At 42.8% G+C, this 22290-nt stretch overlaps 1 protein-coding gene across 2 annotated transcripts in view; it reads left to right on the top strand.

Moving 5' to 3' along the window:
- The window catches only part of arid5b (AT-rich interaction domain 5B), a 145698-nt gene extending 126433 nt beyond the window's left edge, over positions 1 to 19265 (top strand). For both annotated transcript variants that reach the window (XM_072239197.1, XM_072239196.1), the window contains one exon: positions 15113 to 19265. In XM_072239197.1, the coding sequence (XP_072095298.1) occupies positions 15113 to 17224 (2112 nt within the window). In that variant the 3' untranslated portion in view covers positions 17225 to 19265. The remainder of the gene's footprint in view (positions 1 to 15112) is intronic.
- Positions 19266 to 22290: the final 3025 nt, after the last annotated feature.

Genomic DNA, 22290 nt, shown 5'->3' with positions numbered 1-22290 from the left:
TTATACATACATATGCACTATGTGGTTAGGAGGATATTGTTTTATGCTTTATGCAACCTGTTGCTATATTATTTGTATTAAACCATATCCATGTGACCAATTGCATACTGCTTCACATTGTTTGGTTATATGCCTTTATCATCTGGTTTTAGACAGAGTTATGGATTGTTAGCAACCTGACCTCTCTTCAGTTTGGGGTCCACAGGGTCTACTTGACCCATGTTCAAAGAGTTGATTTCCAGAGGTGACATAGGTTCATTTTTCATATGTAGTTGTCTCCTGGCTGTGGAGGCCAAGCCAATGAGTATATTTAACATGGAGGTTGATGGGTTCTAGATTGGTCAGGGTGTCAAAGGTTACGGGGAGAAGGCAGGAGAATGGGACTGAGAGGGTTAATAAATCAGCTATGAAGGAATAGCAGAACAGACTGGATGGGCTGAATGGCCTAATTCTGCTCCTATGTCTCACGGCTGTCGACATCATTTACCAATTGGTTCCATCCACTGTCCAGCCTCTCCAACAGAATCTCTCAAACCTCTATCACTGAGAGGTCAGAGTAAATTTATTATCAAAGTACGTAAACCTCACCATATACTACCTTGAGATTCATCTTCCTGGAGGCTTTCTCATGAAAATAAAGGAATATGACAATTCATGAAAAATTATACATAAAGACTGTGCAAAAATGTGCAAAAGTTAGTCTGCAGGTTGTGGAAGCAGCTCACAGCTGAGGTGAGTGAAGTTATCTGTACTGGTTTTAGGAGCCTGATGGTTGTAGGGTCAAGCAAGCTAGGTGGGAAATGCTACCTGCAAGCTTCCTCCAAGTCGTGCACTGTCCTGTCCTGGAAATGTCCAGTCCAGCCAGCCACCATTCTGATCTCTCGTGTATGTTTGTCATTTATCTACAATTAAGCCAGACTGTTTGCAGCCTTGGCACCATACTTACCCTGACTAGAGCTTCAGTCAGCGTGGCTGTGTCACTGCTGAAACTGCCCAACACGGCCCCTTCTCGCCACTTCTGCTGTTGCTGCTCTCCTCCTCACCCCTCCTCCCCCATTCAGGCCTCCTTTACAGTCTGGACCCAACTATTCCAGCGAAACTGACTGGCCTGGTTCTCCACAAAGTTGCCAAGCCCTAGTCACCCAATATCCCTGAGAGTGCTGCCTTGCATTCACTCCAAGTTCAGTATATTCTGTTCTAAGGCCCTCCATGGGGCCTGACCCCATCGATCTCACTGATCTTTTTGAGCTCTGCCAACCCCTGAATTGTCCAGCAACAAGAAAATGAAGTCAAAATGGTGCACAACTTCCACTAGCCGTCAGTATTGGGCAATGTGTTGCTTGTTCATTAGTTGCTCTGCTTACATCAGCTGTAAGCCTAAGTTGTGGAATAACCTGCCTTGAAATTCCCTGCTCTTTTGGGTTTTCTTTTTAACACATCTTCAAGACTATTGCTAAAAGCTTGCCTCTTGCCTTTTCATAGAACATGTGGCGATATTTTAGCCAACTATAAAATCAGTGTAACTCTTTGTTCCTACATATCTCATCCATGTACCTGTCTAAGAGTCTCTTAAATGCCGCTAACAACCAAACCTGACAGAATGTTCCCCATATTCACCACTCCCTGTGCGAGGAGAAAACATTTTACCTCTGACATCACCCCTGTACTTTCCTCCAATTACCTTAAAATTATTCATTTGGTCATCCCCCCTCATGTCTCCATTTAGTTTGGTAACGTTCCTTTTCAAGTTCCCACCGTTTTCAAGTTGCCACTGAAGCCATTATTACTGCGAGGGGTTGGAAGTGCTTTATCCGTGATCTGTGGATTGAGGAGTGTGTTTACTAGCTGACTCGACACACGCCGCTGCTGTTCCGTTTGGTGCCTCCCTCTGCTGGACAAGCTCTTTAGCATGTGTTCTGGTTCCTGCCCCATCTCTGCAGCTATCCTAGGCATCGTTGTTGGTTTGGCACACGTCGTCAGCGGATTCCTGTGGCACTACACGGGTTTCGTTTAGCCAACCGGCCATGTTTGCACTGCAGTTATAGGTCACAGTGGTTGTTGGTCTTTCCATGTGTGGACAGGTATTAGAAGCTCGTTGTGGCTTCTGCCCTCTTCCTTTCCATTCCTGGTGAAGGGTCTCAGCCCAAAATGTCAACTATTTATTCCCCTTCACAGATGCTGCCTGACAGGCTTAGTTCCTCGAGCACTTTGTGTGTGTGTGTGTGTGTGTGTGTGTGTGTGTGTGTGTGTTAGTTACTCTGGATTTCCAGATTTCCAGTACCTGCACAATTTATTAGAAGCCAGTTTTTATGTCTTTATTGTGAGCTGCCTAGGATTGGAAATAATTTCTGATTCCACTTTCTGGCAAGGAGTTCATTAATGAATTTTATAACTTCCCCTCCAAACGTAGCGGCAGAGCAGCAGAGTACAAATCCTTATGGGGAAGAGTCTACTGCAATCAGGATCATGTACTTCAAAGGGAGGGGTGTACAGAGAGTGTAGCTTTTGTCTCTCAGCAGTGGAATGCTCCCACCTAGTGGCTTGGCACAGAACTGATAACGAAGAACCCTGACCCTTGCGTTGAACACTGAGAGGGTGTTTGGATGCTTCGGCTGCAGGACCATAATGGTGTACAGTCGTGTTCCTGTGTTGTTGAGCCAGTGGAGCTGCCGCCATGGCTCCAGTAGTCCAGGTTCAATCCCTCCCATTGCTGCTGTCCACGTGGAATCTGCATGTTCTCTCTGTAGGAGTGTGGGTTTCTTCTGGGTGCCCCCGCTCCCTCCCACGTTCCTGAGCCACGTGAGGCTGCTGGGCCAGTTGGCCACTGTCAGTACACTCCAGTGAACAGGTGAGTCCATATGGAAACGGGCCATTTGGCGTGTCAAGTTTGCACTGACCATTAAGCACCATTTTACACTGCTGTTTATTCTCCCCGTGGTTCCTACCAATATACCCCACCCAAGAGTCTGCCATCCACCTCAGAGTGAAAGAATATGAGTAGACTAAAATGGGACAAATGTATCATTGGAGGCTTGATTGTTGGCATGAATTCAAAGGGCTGAATGGCCTGTTTCCATGCGGTATGGTTATGTCACTGGGACTAGTATTAGAACATATAGCTGGGTAGAGGGTTAGAGAGTCTTGGATAGGTACATGGATGGGAGGGATATGGAGGGTTGTATCAGGCTGTTTACATTGTAAATACATGCTGGTTTTTACAGATCTATGCACATTTCATTCCATATCTGTACTTCAACCCATAATGTTACTTTTATATAATTCTTGATAATTGTTGAATGTTGTTGCTTTTTGTTGTGTGTCATGCTAAGACCAACACACCACAGCACATTCCTAATACATATAAATGTATATGGCACTTAAAAGTTCATCTTCATGGCTGCACTTCAGCAAAGGTAGCTCGGCCATTGATAAAAACAATAAACCCCCGCCAAAGTTTCGCTGAGTGCTTGTAGGAGGGGGCCGCTAAGCTTCTGGTGGCTACGTCACATTCTGCAGCAGATCTCCTACCTCTGTGTCTCTTCCCCACTCTAGGATCGTGCCCTTTGTATCCTGGGCCAGGCAGACAGTGCAAGCCCCGTCTGTTTGATCCAGATGTTTAATAACTGGAGCTTGTGCGACTGACTGGCAAACGTCCCTAGTTGGCAGATTAATTCAGCCCATGGATGCTTCTGGAGGGTGAGCTGTTGACCTTGAACAGAGTGTTTTCTCAGATGGGTTGTGAGCATCAAAGGGGAGGAAGGGGGATTACAATCCCATCACCACCTAGTGCCCTCTGCCGCCAGTTTGAACAGTAGGCTGTTCATTTGCAGTTGTAGACTGGTCGTATTCCTGCCCTGTCATTCTCTCCATTTTGATCCACAACTTGTATCAAGGATCAGCTTTATTCACATTTAGCTGTATTAGGAATTTGCTGTGGCATGTTGCTCAGGGTGCAACAACATTAAATAATTATAAAGAATTATATAAAGAATAAAGCTAGAGGTTAAAGTACAGATATGGAAATACAATGTGCATAATACCAGTATGTACTTGCATTGTTAACAACATTATAAAAAGTGGTTTAAAGTGTTTACAGGGCGGGGACTGGGGTAATGGGGTGAGGGTGGTAGGGGTGGCTACCTAAAAGGGTTGATCAGATTAACTGCCTGGGAGAAGAAATTTTAAAGATGGTGTGAAGGTTTTGTTTTAAGAGCCCTATAGTGTTTTTCAGAAAGGAGCTTTTGGAAAAGGTAGTTTGCATGGTGGAGGGTGTCTGCAAGGATTTTTTTAGAATAATTTAATATGATGCTGATTTGAGTGCAGAACCAATGATGATGCCTAGAGGTCTGCGTATCAGTCTGGCCTCACGGCATGGAATGAGTCTGCAAAATTGCACTTCACTCTCTTAATCAGAAACTTGCATTCAAAGGCTGCAGCAGCTTTGGTAGGACGTTTCGGGATGTGGCATTGTCAGTACCTCAGAGATGAGAGGCCACTTTTGAAGAGGGCCAGAACACTAACATATTCTTGTGAGGCAATCTCATCCATGTCTGACCTAATGCTCAAAGCCATGTTAGAGAGCTTGAGTTAAGAAATGATCACAGTGCAGCTGTAGCTACACTGTTCAAGGCTTTTATGAATGTACAATACATGCATTTGATATGCCTGAATGCAGATGATACGAATGTACATTACTGACCAATCTGGACTTCCTCATGTTAACCATTAGTTCCTGTTCAAACACAGATGCATGCTGTATTGCTTTCACTTAATTCATATCAGACCCCGAGAGAGTTGTTCTGCATGCAGAAGCCAGCTTGGCCATTTAACACTGCAGAATATATTTTGGTCTTCCATGGTTTGTTCATCTGCCTGGTATTTTCATGCAATTCTACACTTCCTGAGAGATTGAATAAAACTTTTTAGAGCAAAGTAATCACAAATAGACTCTTCCTTTCTTGTCTTTTAAAAGCAGCAGGGAAGAACAGGGTCTGAAATTAGGTGACCCTTTCTTCATTATGCGGACATCGATAAAACTCTTCCCACCACCCGCCCCCCCCCCCCATATATAACCAATCTCCCTTGTGGATGGTTTAAGGCCATGGAAGAAACATTCATATTAGAGCCTTGTTAAATGGTTAGTTAGCACATTGATCTCTCCACCACTTTACATTTCCTGCAATTCCTTCTCCTTCTGTTCCTTTTAAAGACCTGTACTTTAGTCAACCTCTTTGACTAAACCCAGCTCTCATGTGTGTCAGAAATCGGCTGACATTACTAATGTTTCACTGATGTATGTCAGAGATCAGCTGATTATACTAACATCTCACTGCTAAAGACACTTCCTCTGTCACTGAGTCTTTAATGTTCCACTTGGAGAGATTTAACTTCGCTGAAGCTTGTAGCTGGTGGAGATCAAGGATCAACTTTATTCACCATATACGTTTACATGTATTAGGAATTTACTGTGGTGTGTTGGTCAGGGTGTAATATGCAGCAGAAAACAACATTCAACAATTAAAAAGAGTAAAGAATTATACCAAAAAAAAAAGTTAGAAGTTAAAGTACAGATATGGCTTAAATATGCATTAGTATGTAAATCCTAGCATATATTTACAATGCAGTGGCTGAGGTAATAGAGGGGGTGGGGCTAACTAGAATGGTTGATCAGATTAACTACCAGGGGAAGAAACTTTTAAGATTGTGTGAAGGAGCAAAGGTAACTGGAAAATTGATCGTGTCTCGTGGTTGTAGGTCTTCAACATAATAGTGTCAAGAAATGTATGGATTGAGATGGAAAACTGCAAATAAATGAGTTGGAGGAATGTAGTTGTAATAGTAAAATAGAGTTCAGACATGCTGTTGAAGTTGCTAAGTGTATTTCAAGCTGAACAGACTTATAGCTAAAGGGCTGTCTTAACATGCTGCTTAATTTGACAGTTTATTCAACAGTAAATGAAGTCCTTATACAATGCTGCCATTCAGATTTCACAAAGGCATGTTGCAGCGTATTGACAAGCTCAGAAGGATCTGTCAGACAGCTGTGGAACAGGAGAATGAGGAGAGATTTGATGGAGGCATACAAAATTACGAGTGGTATAGGTGGGGAAAACGCAAGCAGGCTTTTTCCACTGAGGTTGGGTGCGACTAGAACTCGAGCTCACGGTATAAGGATGAAAGTTGAAATGTTTTAGGGGGAACGACTATACCTCACTCAGAGGGTGGTGAGAGTGTGGAACAAGTTGCCAGCAGAAGTAGTGGATGCAGGTTCGATATCAACATTTAAAGAGAACCTTGGAAGTATGTGGATGGGTATGGTCCAGATGCGGGTTGATGGGACGAGGCAGATTAATATGTCAGCATTGACTAGATGAGCTGAATGGACTCTATGACTGTGGTTCTAGGTAATGCATTACACTGGTCTTGGGAGCCGGCTCCTAGCGTACACTTCACCACTGATGTGCCACCTTGGCTCACAGTCACATTGCAGGGTATTTAGGTCACAGTTGTGGCTCTTGGGATTTGCATGGACATGCTGTTACAACAACTTGGGTTACAGGTCTCAGGGTCAAAACGAATGGTACATTATTCATAATAGTTATAAATCTTGGGCTTTCTGTAATAACACAGTCCTTTTTCAAGCTCCAACAATTTTGTGTGTAGTTTTTAGATCAGATTTTGATTTCATTTCTGTTTGCAATCCAGTGAGTAAAAATGGTAGATCTGTTTTGCATATCTTCTCTTAGTAAATGCCATGAACCGGGACAACTAACAGGCCAGCCAGCAGTCTGACGGCCTACAAGGTGCACGTCCTTTCTAAGGGAATTTACCAGCCGCAGGGAGTCGATTTTGTGCACCTGGACTTGTGCATATGGGAATAACATAGGGTTGTGGGATTGTCGTTCACACCGGACGATCGGAACCTGACTTCCAGCTTCTGGTCGTGGGGGATACTGATTGCGGCACCCCACCGGCCACTGGTTGTGCAGCACAGAAACAGGCCCTTCAGCCCATCATATCCATGCTAACCAATTATCCATCAATGCTAATCCATCAGCTAGCATTGGCATTGCAGCCTTCTATGCATTTGTCACTCAAGTGCTTATCTACATATTTCGCTGTTCCACCCCTATCAACCTGTCAGGCAGTGTGTTCCAAAGTCTAACCACCCTCTTTTTTTAAAAATATTGTCGTTGTATCCACTTTAGACCGCTTACCCCTGGCCAGAAAACCTCTCCTCCAGAGAAACGTTGTTATGTCTTGCCCTATAATATTACACATCTCTATCAGGTTCCCTCTCAGGCTTCTCCACTATAAAGTTCAAAGTAAATTTGTTGTCAAAGTATAGATATGTTACCATATACAACCTTGAGATTTATTTTCTTGCAGGCATTTACAGGAAAAAAAGTACAATAGAATTTTACGAAAAACTGTGATATACAAAGGCTGACAGAGAAGCATTGCGCAAAAGAAAACAAACTGTGTAGATAAAAACAAACTTGAGAACGAGATGCAGAGCCCTTAAAAGTGAATCTGTGTGTCACAGAGTCTGATTAGAGAGGTGGTGAACGAAGCTGTCCATGCCTGTTCAGGTAGGGTAATAACAGCTCATGAACCTGGATATGTAAGACCTAAGGCTTCTGTGCCTCTTGCCTGATGGTGGTAGCGAGAAAACGGCATGGCTTTGGATGGTGGGGGACTTGATAGCGGGTGCTGCTTTGCTGTGCCCGTGCTCCGTGTAAATGTACTCATTGTTGGGGAGGGCTTTGGCTGTGATGCACTGGGCTGTATCCTCCACTTCCTGGGCGGTGCTATTTCCATACCAGGCCATGATGCAACCAGCATTTATAGAAGATCATCAAAGTTCCTGGTGACATGCAAAATCCTCACAAAGTTCTAGGAAAATGGAGGCACTACTGTGCTGCCTTTGTGATGACACTTATGTGCTGGTTCTAGGACAGATCCTCAGATATGCTGACACTAAGAAATTCAAAGCCACTGACCTTCCACCTCCATTCCCCCAACGAGCCATTTCCAGTGTGAGCTCTGTAACTGAGACTCAAGTGGTGGGAATGCTGTTGTTGTATTACCGTTTGTCCATCGTTGACGTCGACGAGGACCTCGACACCATTATGATGGTGTCGAGACTAGCACGTGATTTGGATTTAAGTGAGGGAGAGTTGCGCAGCGCCGGCCTCACTCTCTCTTCCCAATTCCCATCTGGATCCAGTGGCAAGACAGAGTCTAGAGGGCTGGAGATGGGACTAGGCGCAGTGGATGACCAGGGCGTCTTCTGTGTCTGGTCCTGCTCTACACGTTCCACGATGCTTGCAGAGACCGCCTTCTTGACCGTTGGACCTTCCATTGGTCTCGTCCGCTCAGTCCGCCGGTGTCTGTCTTCACATGCTGGGATAGACAACTCCCTATCTCACCGAGGGTTTGAGACCCTTCGGCTACCCTCACCTGGTCAAAGCCGTTGCCCGGGGTGTGGCTGCTGTCGCATGAAAACAGCTATGGGGAGCCACAGGTGAGAGCTGAGTGCCAGGTGGGGACCAAAGGTGGACTAACATGTTCCCCTACCAGAGGTGCTGCCCCTCCCTGACACCTCACACCCAATGTTGTGTTAAGGCGCTCACTGAATGGAGGATAAGGAGGCAGTAACTGAGGGGAGGGCTTTGAATGAGGTATTAAATCACAAGGGAGTAGTCAAAACAGAACCTGGAGGCTGAGCTGAAGTCAGGCAGACCAAGTGCATCATCTTAAAATGTCAAATATGAGCACTGAAGTTCTATTTTAACGTTGACAAGTGTTTCTCCTCTAAATTTGTATATGTTGTTATGACGACCAACTGCCATTGTGGTTTTTGTCACTTAATGGGGAGAAAAAAGGACTTTACAGGAAGACGTGTGGTTTTCTCTGGTGACTAAGGAACAATTTTATTTATCAAACAAAAAATAGTAAGCTTTATCAGTATCCTTACCACAACGAATGAGATACCATAACAGGATATTTGGTTATCAGAATGGTTATGGAGATTCTAAGTATTGTTTTATCAACATGTTAATTAAAATGTGCAACGCTAATTTGAAATTTAATGAGGCAATTCAGTAGTTTGTGCTGCCCTTTTCCTCTTTAGAACACAGCCTGAGTCATATCCTTGCTGTTTGCTGTAGCCATGTTTTACGCAATTAGTCATTGGTAGTTTTATTTTAAATATATTGCAACACTTTCCTGTGGTGAAGATTTCAATAGTTTGAATGGATCAAAAACAATGTTACTGAAGAGTTGGGAAAGGGGCCAAGATTCCTAAAGTCTTTGTGTGGTTTCAGTCCTTAGATCATCAAGCATTCTATTACAGAAAGTCTGTGATAACAGAACCAAGAGGTAATAACTTTCAGGAAAGACTAAATAGACAGGGCTGCTCTCTCTGAAGTGGCTTGATATAGATCTTTAATTTCATGAAATAATCTGTTAAGTTAGAAAATATTTCAACTAACTTGAAAATAATGTGGTCACTAATTAATTCAATGCCCACAGAGTGGTTAGAGGGTGAAATTTACTACCCTTGAGAATAGAGGAACAAATAGCATGGGTGTGATTAAGAAGAAATTATGTAGGGGGGAAGAGATATGCGGGAGGGTAAGATTAGGAGTGGGAGCTGACTCATTTGTGCTTAAGTACTTCCATTGATTTGTTCGTCAACTGATCCTTTTTTGTCACGTTAGACAGCAAAATCAAGAAAGTAGATTCTATTTTAATATGTGGAACAACACGCACACAAAATGCTGGAAGAACACAGCAAGCCAGTCAGCATCTATGGAGGGGAATAAATGGTTGACATTTTGTGCCCAGCCCCTTCATCAAGACTGGAAAGCAAGGGGGAAGAAGTCAGAAAGAGTGCTGAAGTTTATTTTGTATATCTGATGAATGCATTTTAGCATTGACGTGATAAACACATGCGTTTAACCTCTGCTACATAGGCAAATACTGATGTATTCAGCTGCTAGCTGTACTTGTCATTGGTTGCTCAAGTTGGAATGATTTTTTTTGGGTTACTTTTCTCACGGGATTACAGTGATGCTGGCAAGTGCTGAGTTTGAATTTCTTGAGTTTATGAATGGAGGGCACTGAGTCCCTACTGTTACTCTTGGATTGCTGTTAGATACAGCTTTCCAGGATTCATGTAAATGCAAGTTCACAAGCGTGTTGCTGGAATCTGAGGACTGACTTGTAGGGAAAAATTGAATAGGTTAGGACTTTATTCTCTGGAGATCTGGAGAATGTGGTAGATTTGGTAGAGCTATAGATAATTATGAGGGTATAGATAGAGTAAATGCAAGCAGGCTTGAAGTTGGGTGAGACTAGAATGAGAAGTCATAAGTTATGGGTGAAATGTGAAATATTTAAGAAAACCTTTTGGGGAACTTCTTCACTCAGAGTCGTGCGAGTGTGGAACGAGTTGCCAGCGGAAGTGGTAGATATGGGTTTGATTTCAATATTTAAGAGGAATTTTGATAAGTACATGGACTAGGTGGAATAACAATTTGGCATGGACTAGATGGGCCGAAGGGCCTGATTCTGTACTGTAGTGGTCTATGTCTCCATGTTCCTCAAAGCGTGGAAGAATGGGAGATGATCTGGATAAACGACAAAATTCACCTCAAGGTGAAGAAGGATGTTTCCCTGTAGTTGGGGATCTCGAGTTAAGGACCATATCCTGAAAATTAAGATGGTAGAAATTGCTCCACAGAAAAAGTTGTGAATCTTTAAGGGAGTTTGTACCCCAAACACATCATCCCAAAGTGCCACTCAAACATTGGGCTTTGGTTTAATAAGTGGGAGCAGTTCTTTGCAGTAATCTTATTTCTTCCTAGCTCTGCATCTTCAGGGAGCAGATCCTAGAAATGGGATTGTTGGCTAAGACCAACTGCCTCGTGTTTCCTTGTTGAAATCAGCTCGGTGTCATTGTGACCAGCCTTGTAGAGCCTAGGTGCTGGGGAATCCCAGCCAGCTTCTTGTCCAGTGTTGGACTCCCAACACTGAACCTAATGGTCAAGTGTAGCTGGAGCTTTTGGCATCTGGCTTTGGGATTTTCACATCAGGTGGCATACATGCAGCATGAAACTGAGCAAAATTCAGGCCACTGAATCAATCCAAGATGGAAATTGGTGCATCTTTGGATACTGAGGTGATCACAGGATTTGGGGTAAGGAAGCTGGAATTGAGATAGAAGAGTTGATCTGATTGAGGTGGTGAAGAGTGTGTGAAAAGGGATGAAGTAGACCTCCCCTGCATCTGTTTGTGAGCAGCAAATTAATAGTTCTTTTCTACATTGTTATACCCACGCTTTGAAAGTATTGCATTGTCTGGAAATCCCATTGCGATAATAAACTGCTACTTCTCTGACCTTTGTAATTACATAGAACTTTATCGTTCAGTTACAAGTAAATAGCAACGGAGCAGGCCACATGACCGCTTAAGCCTATCCAGTTGCTCAATGCAGTCATCACTGGCCTCAATCAACACCTCACTCTTCTTCTGTGCCTGTTCCCCATAACTCCTAATTCCTTAATGTAACTCCCACTGTTCCTGCACTAGGTTGCGAGGAAGGACTAGCTGGTGATGTGTTCAAGAGTCACAAAGTAATGATGCAGCTCCATAAAACTCTGGTTAGACCACACTTGAAATATTGGATTCAGTTCTGGTCGCCTCAAAGGAAGGATGTGGAAGGTTTAGAGAGTGCAGAGGAGATTTACCAGGATACTGCCTGGATTAGTCTAAAGAGGCTAGGTTGAGCGAGTGAGGGCTTTTCTCTTTGGAGCGAAGGAGGATGAGAGGCAACTTGATAGAGATGTACAAGATAAGAGGTATAGATTGAGTGGAGAGCCAGGGACTTTTTCCCAGGGTGGGAAATGGCTAATACGAGGGGGCATAATTTTAAGGTGATTGGAGGAAAATATAGGGGGATGTCAGAGGATAGTTTTTTTTACACAGAGAATGGTGGGTGCGTGGAATGCCCTGCCAGGGGTGATGGTAGAGGCAGATACATTAGGGGCATTTAAGAAACTCTTCGGCATAAGGGTGATAGAAAAATGAAGGTAATGTGGGAGGGAAGGGTTGGATTTATCTTAGAGTTGGTTAAGAGGTCAGCAGCACATCATGGACTGATGCGCCTGTATTGTTCTATTAATTAGCTGCCAGTCGGTATTGTCATTGCTGCTACAGTCCCTCTCCAGGTTACAACAGCACTCCATTCCTGTCAACTGGTTGTGGACTGAAGTGTTTGCATGTTGGAGATACAGCTGCGATCTCAGTTCCCACGTGGCAGAAGGTGACGGGCAGCTCCCCCTGATTTGGATCAGTGCAAATCCATGCCACTGCTCTTCCAAACACTCATTAATATGTGTGGGCTTCGTTTAAGTCAGGCGTTTGCAAATTGGCAAGGACTTGTAATCAGGAGACAGGGAATAGTAGGGACATTATCCCAACGGCAATGGTGCTGAATGACATATTAGTATAATAACCATTAGTACGAGGACCCAACATTGACCCATCAGAGGCCAGGCCAGTCCTCTACACCCACTCTGCTAGCCCCTGACGGAAGCTGCTGGCTGGTGATTCTTCACACTGAGAGGCTGAGAACTACAGAATTGCCAACTACTAATTGTAACGAGGACAGATTCAGTTGTTTACTAGGAAGTGATATAGCCAGAAGATATCATGTTCTAGTAACTGCTTTGCTGCTAAATAACCTTGGAAAATGCCAAAGAAAGTAGGTTATTGTAGTCATGGTAACCTTCAATATTATAAAGTCAACAATTATTTACAATGCAGTGTTCCATTATGTTGAAATTGCAATTAGAGATGATGGATTATGAAAACATAAATGAAATAGAAAGTAAAATATTTCATGAATATCTAAATATTAATGTTTTGATTTATACTCGGCTGTAATCCAGAGTTACTGTACAAAAATATTAATCTATTTTTCTTCTGCTGTGTTTTTTGGTTCCCAGAACACACACAACATATTGGCTGTACCATTCTGAATAGGTTATTGGGAATGAGCCAGCAGCTGGGCAGATTAATTGTTTTTCTGTTTTTGTCCTACCCGTTTAAAATCTATGTCTCCGCTTTCTATTGTACTTGAGACAGAGAATTCATTTGAAATGTCTGACCTCAGCCATCTATTTGCAAAATAACTGGTTTAAATGTGGCTGTGATTTCAAATAGTGTACTTTAAAATGTCAGAACACTTGTCTCCATTTTAAAGAACTGAAGATCAGCTGAGCTATTTGAGACAGAAGTTACAGTTTCTGCTGGCTCTTCGGACAGGTAGCGTCACTAGCAAAAACAAGCCACGTGAGTTCGTAAGGGAAGTCAAAGTAAATTTATTACCCACCTTGAGATTCATTTTCTTGCAGGCATTTACAGGAAAATAAATACAACAGAATTTATGAAAAAAACTGTATATAAATAAAGACTGAAATAACCAATGTGCAAAAGAAGACAAAACATGTAAATTTAAAACAAAAAATAATGAGAACATGATTGATGAGTCTGTGAAAGTGATTCTGTGGATTGTGGAGTTGTACATTTAATTGAAGTGTTGGGATTATCCAACAGAATTTAGTGAAGCTTTTCCCCTTCCCTAATCAAGATGAGGAATAGGATGGTACGTGATTATGAGAACTGTGCAACCCTCCAAAACAAAAGCTTTGCCTACCTGCTACACTGCTCTCTTGTCCATTTCCTAAGTCACCTAGTGTCTTTTCCTTAAGCTGCCTTCAGCCTAAGCTCTGGAACACACTTTTCCATACTCAGCTCCCCTTTGTTTTTCAAAGCAATTCCCTAAAGCCACCCTTTTGGAGCACACTTGTGGTTTCTTGCCTTCTTTCTAAGTCTCGGTATCGATTTTTCACAACATTCATGTAACTTTGAAGCCTCTTAAATGTTTTACAAAGCGGAAGGTTCAAACTACAGTAACACACACGAAATGCTAGAGGAACTCAGCAGGCCAGGCAGCATTTTGGCTCGAAATGTCGACTGTTCACTCTTTTCCAATAATGCTTAGATTCCTAGCATCTGCAGATCTTCTTGTGTACATGCAAGTAGTTGATCTAAACTATATAAAAAAAATTAAAAATCACAGATGCTGGGATCCTGAAATAAAAATAAAGTGCTGGTAAAATCCAGCATGTCAGGCAGCATTTGTGGAAAGAGAAAAGTTAACATTTCAGGTTGAACACCATTCAAGTTAAATGGTGGACAGTGGATGGAACAAAGGGAATTTCCTTCCTAGGGTGAAGTATTAGGGTAGTTGAAACACAATTAAACTGCTTCAATCTAAACTGTTGCTAATGTTGTCTAACCGGTGTAATGTTGTATACAGTACTATACAGGAAAACGTAGAAAATACAGAAAGGGATGGCAGGCAAAAAATTGCCATTTCTTGTAACAGAAAGAAAGAATTTATGTAAACTTAGCTATTATTTCACTCTGTGAACGGAATTCCCTTTGTTTCATTGCTGCCCTCCTCCAACTTAAATTTGTTTCTTTCCCAGTTCAGATAAAGGGTCCCAGACTTGAAATAATGGCTCTTTCTCTTTCCTGACACAGGACATTCTTGCTGGGCCCATCCTTTGTACATGGATGGTGTGGTGTGTCTGCTACGTTGGCACCGGAAGTGTAGCGACACTTGCGGGCTGCCCAGCACAATCCTCCCTGATTTAATTTGATGCAAAGGGAATACTTTACTGTGTGTTTTGATGTGCATGTGAAAAATAAAGATAGTCTTTATCAGAATGAGGTTCTTATCACTGATGTGTGTCATGAAGTTAGCTGTTTTGCTGCAGCAGGACAATACACAAAATATGAATTATAATAAATATATTTTTAAAAATTTAAGTAAGTAGTGCAAAAATAGTAAGGTAGTTTCCATAGGTTCATACAGTTTAGAAATCTGATGGCGAAGGGGAAGAAGATGTTTTTTAAACTTTGAATATTTATTTTCAGGCTCTTGTCTCACTTCTCTGGTAGCTTTTTATCTATATCTGCTTTTCTTTTTTATAGATTTTGTATTAATGACGTTTTGTTTTTCTTTAATAACCAGGCAACCTCAGTGCCGGAAGGTACCCAGGAGATGGATATGTCAAGAGAAACGCTGGTCTCTGTGCCAGAAGGAGTGGCGACAAGCTTGGACCCTGAGGTGGAGGAGCAGCAGGTCCGTGACCTCGCCGAAGGCGCCGATGCCAGAACGGGGCAGCCCAAGGACAATGACGACAAAGCCAGCGATGAGCAGCCAGACGGAAAACATGGTGGCATCACGCCCAGTTCAGGCAAGGAGGCAGTGACAGCAGTGCAAAGGCTGGAGGAGGGACAAATGGGCACGGACGCCTCCACATCCGGCCCAAACCCCGAGCCACCGCCGTGCCCATCCGACCTCCCGGCGAGCGACGTCCAGGAGGAAACGGCTGCCAACGCAGTCCCAGCAGAGGGGGAGACAGTCCTGTCTGTTCAAGTTGACCAGTCTCGCAAGGAGGAGACTGAAAGTCGTCCCGGGAGCAACCCGCTGCCTGGTGCCCAGAGACAGCACGCACGGCAGCCCGAGAGAGTTAACCCAAACCTGCCGCCTTGCCCTCACAAAGAGAAAGAGGAGGTGCTAGCTTCCACGAAAAATGACGCCTGCTCCAGCTACATGCCCGTGGTGTACTCACGAGGACACCCCGGCATCATGTCACCGCTCGCCAAGAAGAAGCTCTTGTCACAAGTCAGTGGCACCTTACCCAACAACTATTCAATTGGAGCACCACCCCCACTGCTGAGCAGTAAAAAAGTTGGCGACAACGGGGAGGAACCGGTTAAAACTGAGTGTAGTTTTTCACAAGGCTCTTCATCAGACCTGCCCGCTGTTAATAGACCGTCTGTCATCCAGCGCGCCCATAGTGTTCCCAAGAGAAGCTCAGATGAGCGAGGGGAAGCGTTTAAGCATGACGGTTTGAATAAATTATCCGATTCGGAGACCGCTTACCTTCCCAACCATCATCTCAATTGCTCAGACTCGTTCAAAAGTGGCGCTCATTACCCTTTCACCTCCGACCTTCCAGACAATGAAAACAAAAGTTCTGAGAAGAAATGTTGCCCGCCGTCGCAAGTCTCGAGTTTTCTAGTGGATTTCTATTCCTCCCCTCACCTACACAACCTTTATAAACACACAGAGCACCACCTTAATGACCAAACGTCAAAGTACCACAATGTCGCAAAGAATAAGAGTTCATCGTTTATGCAGCGTAAAAACCAGGATGCTGAATATCTAAGTTATCTCTCAAACTTGCACCAACCAGAAAAAAAGTTTGGAGTGAAATCCCCAGCAGAGGAGCAGCCCACTGACTTGAGTCTTCCGAAGTTGAAGAAGATGTTGCCCAGGAATGTGGCTGGTACACCGCTTCCTTCATCAGTGCCCCTGGATGCTAAAAGCACGACAGCGGGGACACAGCCAACCCATTCCAACTGCAACCCCAAAGCTTGCCGAGTCCCCCCAATGCCGATGGTGGCCAGCGCCAAGACCGGCGAAGCTATTCCTTCGTCGCCAGCAAAGCTGGAAGAGGCTGTCAGGCCTATCGTGTGTTCAAAGGCCAGCTCGCAGGTCATCGGGACCACAAAGCCCATCAAGAGGAACAGAGAAGGTACTGACAGCGGGAACGGTGAGAGCCCAGAAAAGAAGCACCGGGCCGTGTCTCCCATCTCCAAGGACCCAACGATGAAAGTAAAGACTTTCGACTTGGATGGTGAAGGCAGCAAAGCCCTGCCGCCAGGGATTTTCCTGGAGGGTCGCAAGTTCCCGCTGCCAACACCAATTTTCCCGGGTGTGTATCCTGGAGCTTTTGTATCTCAGGTGCAAGATATGTGTGACGGCTTAAGCTCTCATTTCCCAGTTGACTACGCCCACCCCTTACAATACTTGAAGAATCAAGCTGTGCTCTCTCCCCTCATGCAACCACTTGCAATCCATTCCTTCATGATTCCGGCGATGCAGAGACAGATCTTGGCTTCGACTGGTGCATCCCCACAGTTGTACAGACATCTGTCCGCGGCTGCCACCCCAGTCGCGGCCACTTATGGAGATATTTTGCACCATAGTCTTTATCCACTGGGTTCTCTGAACCCGCAGGTTGCTTATTCCAGCTCGCCAATCTCTTCTCTACATCCCAGCACAAAACTATAAGTATTTCATTACGTGAACGTTGCTGAAGACAGCAATAAGCCGGACATTCCATGTTATATTGTTAAGACTTGGTGACTGCAAGCTACCAGCAACTGGCTTACGTATTCCTTGCATTCACACTCGGTGTTGTTATCATCTACAAATCGTAAAGTTTGTTTTGTAATGATATTCTTTGTACATAAATCTTTTTGCCTGTGACTTAACACTATCACCAGTAGAATAGCGACACATTTAATGGGTGTAAATATTCACTATAAACATTTACATCTTAATTTATGCAACTGTAGTCAGGTTCTATGTGCTGCTTTGGTTGTCTTATTGCTGCATTTTTCACAGTGTCAGATGATGGATGTGTTGAGAATTGTGCTCTTGTTCCAGAACAGGATAGACATAATAACTACAGGAAGTTCTCCGCAGCTGTAAATGTCTGTTTGGATTCTTTTGAATCCTTTCGTAGAACCCATATGTGGTGTTTAATTTCTACATTGTGTAATAGTGCACCGTGCTTATTCCACAACCTCCCCCCCCGCCTTTTCCTTGGAGATAATTGCTGTTCTCACAGTTGTTAAGCTCTAGACTTTCACATCGATAAAAGCAGAGCCAATTACAAAATAACTTGTGATGCATTTGCCTCCATTTTAATATTTCAAAATTTAATGTAAATATTTCTAATTCAGTTTTCGTACATTCAACGTTGCCGCGGCAACGTCTCAAACTCACTTGTTAAATGCCCGGCAACCACACGTGTTAAAGATTTGTATATAGACGAGGTAATAGTAATTCATAATAGCTGCATTACAGGAAAATAATTTTATATATAGATTCCACCCACCTTGCATTTAAGGTTACAAAAATATAGCTGTAAGGGTTCTTTCTGTGGTTCTGCATAACATTTTGTCAAATATTTAAACTGTAAATCTCAAGTAAACAAGGCATGTTTTGAAAAGAGGCAAGAGTGAAGCAGAACAATAAAATGGAAGAAATCAAGATTCCACGTTGGCATCCATGAACATTCTGCTTTTTTTTGTAATAAAGCCTCTTCAGTGTACTCCTGTTGCCTCTGCAGCTGTTGGTGAAGCTTTAATAAGATTTGTGTTGAAATGCAATTCTGGCTCTTTGTTCAACTCCTGAGCTTGGCTTGAAATCTTTGGCAGCCTTTTGTTTCTCATTTAGGCTTTGGAAAATTTCACTTTCCTTTTAAAAGTGCCCTCAAATTAAACATGGGCAAATACTTTGAAAGAAAGCCTTTCTTAAACTTATTACAACATTTGCTTCTGGAGGACTTAACATTTGGTTACAATAATTTCCTTTCAGTTCCACAATAAACATGTTTAATTGATGCCTCAGTATTGCATGCGGTTTTCTGGCAGCCCTCCTGTTACATCAAGAACTAGCTGTGCCTTTTCATTTCAACAACACATTAAAGCTTCGATACTTAACTGCACATGTTTGTCGATGGTATACCACGGTCACATCTGGTCCAGCTTTGCAAAGAGCACTGTGATCATAAGTATTGTGAAATCAGGATATATTATTTTTGTTGGTTTCCATGCTCGTAATGATCATAACGAGCACTTAAGAGATTGTTTGTGTGATTGTGGCTGTATTAGTTACAGAGTGTAGTCCTCATATGGTTGTTCCATTTACCGCCATACATAGCTTAAATATTTTCAGACTATTACCTTATCAGCAAGATGTTTATACTGACTTGTTATTATTATAAAACTTGTATTTTGTAAATAATGAACACATTTCTTTTTGCATTTTTGGTTTGGATCTATAGCACATTTTCATGTAAGGTGATTTGTACATAGTTAAAAGTGAAGACTGGTAACATTCAGATGCATCCTAATAATTTAAGGTTATTGAGTAACCTTATATTAGGTTCAAACTATATGTCTAATGTTGCTGAGCCAAATATAAACACTAAAGTTTTGTTTTTGTATGTTCTTAAAGTGTACTTCTTGGCAAATGCTTTTGATACTTTGTGCCAATAGTTTATCTATCACATAGCTGGCAAAATATTTTGTACTTTCTGATCCACTGTTATATTTAATAAAAGTTTTACTACTTAATAGATGTGTGGTTTTCTTAAGTAGCTTTTTATTCATATTACCTTGAAAGTCATGAGTTTTATTACATCATATTGCTTTAATTAGTAGCCCAGCAATCTACTTGGCATTGCGGCATTACAATTATTCAAGAAGGATGTGTAGGGGTTCAAGTGAGGTAATATCTTAAGGTAACATATCTGACATTAGTTTTAACTTAATTGTGGCAATTTATTAAAGATACCTTGCACAACTTCCCTTATCTAATCGATATTAGGCATCATGGCATGTTCTGGGCACCTTCATCTCCTCCTTTTTGCCACCCATAAACACAAGAGATTTTGCAGATGCTGAAAATCTCTGTACCTCCTACCTGATGGTAACCAACCCAAAATGCTGGAGAAACTCAGCAGGTCAAGCAGCATCTTCAGCGAGGGATAAACAGACAACGTTTCAGATCAAGGTTCTACATCAGGACCCATTAGTAGTCCTTGGGTTTGCCTGCCTCACAGCCAAAGTACATAGGTTGTGTATTCATCAAATTATGTTCAACTTCATGCCACAAGCCTTTAAACAACTGTATCAAACACTATCTTTCCATGACATTATTAACCTCTGCTATTTTAAAAGTAACTTTTATGTTCAGATCTGTTTTGATTAATCTTGAGCCCTTTTATCAGTTCAGCAGACATTCCTATGAGAAAGCTCTGATAATTATTGACTACAAAAAAACCTTTTAAATAACCATAACATTTAAAGAATCATCAGATAATCAGTCACACTGTGCTGCATTAGCTCTGATGATGATCTATAGTTATGAAGGATCTCACCCACCCTGCTTCTGGACTACTTGCCCCACTCGCATCAGGGAGGAGGCTACGCAGAATCCGCAGCAGGACTAGCCTCAAAAACAGTTGCTTACCTCAAGCTGTGAAGCTGATTATCATCTCTACCCATTAACCCGTCCCACCATCATTACATCCACATCAGCCTCTCAGCACCCTTCATCCCCTCATGCACTGCTATTTGTGTTCTGTAAGTATGCTTTTATATTTATATTTATTCTGCTTTTATGCTTTGTGGTCAAACCATTTCTGAGCTAGAGTCATTGGTTTATAAGCAAGCTATTTAACTAGTTTAACATTTAACATAGAATGATATTCCACTGGAACAGGCCCTTCGGCCCACAATGTTGTGCCAACCCCCCCAAAAACAGATCCCTCCTACCTACACAAGGTTTATATCCCTCCATCTTCCTTACATCCATGTGCCCATCTGAACATCTCTTAAAAGCCTCTAATATATTTGCCTCCACCACCATACCAGGCAACACATTCGAGGCATCCACCACTCTCTGGGTAAAAAAAAAAGGCTTAACCCTCACATCCCTTTGGAACCTACCCCCTCTCACCTTCAATGCATGCCTTGTATTAGAAATTTCTGTCATGGGAAAAGGATAAAAAAATGCAATGTTGACATTTACTTCAAGGGGAATAGAATATAAAAGCAAGGAAATAATGCTGAGCCTTTATACGACACTAGTCAGGCCGCACTTGGAGTACTGTCAAGTTTTGGGCTCCATATCTCAGAAAGATCGTGTTATTGGAGAGAGTCCAGAGGAGGTTCATGAGGATGTTTCCGGGAATGAAGGGGTTAACATACGAGGAGCATTTGGCAGCTTTGGGCCTGTACTGTCAGGAATTTAGAAGGATGGGGAGGGGAGTCTCATTGAAACCTATCGAATGTTGAAAGGACTAGATAAGGTGGATGTGGAGAGAATGTTTCCTGGGTGGGGGTATCCAGAACTAGAGGGCACAGCCTCAAAATTGAGGGGCAACCTTTTAGAAGAGAGGTAAGGAGGAATTTTTAAATTTTTTTTTGCCAGAGAGTAGTGAATCTGTTGAATGCTCTGCCACAGACTGTGGTGGAGGGCAAGTCCGTGGGTATACTTAAAGTGGAAGTTGATAGTTTGCTGATTGGTTAGGGCATCAAAGGATATGGTGAGAAGGCAGGTGTATGGGGTTGAGTGGGATCTGAGATCAACCGTGATGGAATGGTGGGGCAGATTCGATGGGCTGAATGGCCTAATTCTGCTCCTATGTCTCATGGTCTTATGATACTCCTTGTCTACTCTGTCTATGCCTCTCATAATCTTGCAAACCTCTATCAGATCTCCACACAGCTTCTGCCGCTCCAGAGAAAACAACCCAAGTTTGTCCAGCCTCTCATGATAGCACCACGTCCTCTAGACCAAGCAGCATCCTGGTAAACCTCTTCTGTCCTCTCCCCAATGCCTCAACATTCTTCCTATAGTGAGGCGACCAGATCAACATGCAACACTCCAGATGTGGCCTAACTGGTGCATAGCGACTGTGACAAGATTAACAACTGCTTAGTGCTGATAGGCACATCATATAGAGCCAAATACAGTAACTACAAATCTTGCTGGGAGGGGCAATAAAGATCCGAGCTGTTGAAAATGGAGAAAAGTTTGACATTAGGGAAATGGTTTATTATTGACCTTGTCAGATTATACTTGGCCTGAGAGTACTTGATGCTGTCAGTGGTACTAAAATTGGGGCCAAGTTGTTTGTTATTGGCTTCACTCAACCTGGTGACAGCAATTCTGCAAAAAAAAAAAAAAAAAAAAAAAAATCACATTTTCCCCCTCTTTAAAACAAAATACTCTTGACTAGGGAGTGTTTCAAGTAATCTGGGGAGGGGAAGGACCCCAGCGTGCATCAGTAAAAACAAATAGGGTGTACACCGGAGTGGTGTAGGAGGCTACTGGAGTAGAAAGCTATTGAGCAATAAGTGGGAGCCAGCCTTATTAACCAAAGAGGAAGGAGGATTAGTTTAAAGGGCACATAAGTTTTATGAGCTTCAGGCACAAGTGTGTGATTTAAAAATATAACAGGTATAATTGAAGAATGGCTCAAAATGGCACATCTGGGAAAATCCAACAAACAATCTGTTAGAAGAGCAGAATGGGCCAAACAGCATCAGTGAGGGGGA

Source organism: Mobula birostris, chromosome 21 (assembly GCF_030028105.1).
Source record: "Mobula birostris isolate sMobBir1 chromosome 21, sMobBir1.hap1, whole genome shotgun sequence".
In the NCBI taxonomy this organism is placed as follows: Eukaryota; Metazoa; Chordata; class Chondrichthyes; order Myliobatiformes; family Myliobatidae; genus Mobula; species Mobula birostris.
The sequence above is the reverse complement of the archived record's forward strand: the minus strand, read 5'-3'. Positions and strand labels throughout refer to the sequence as shown.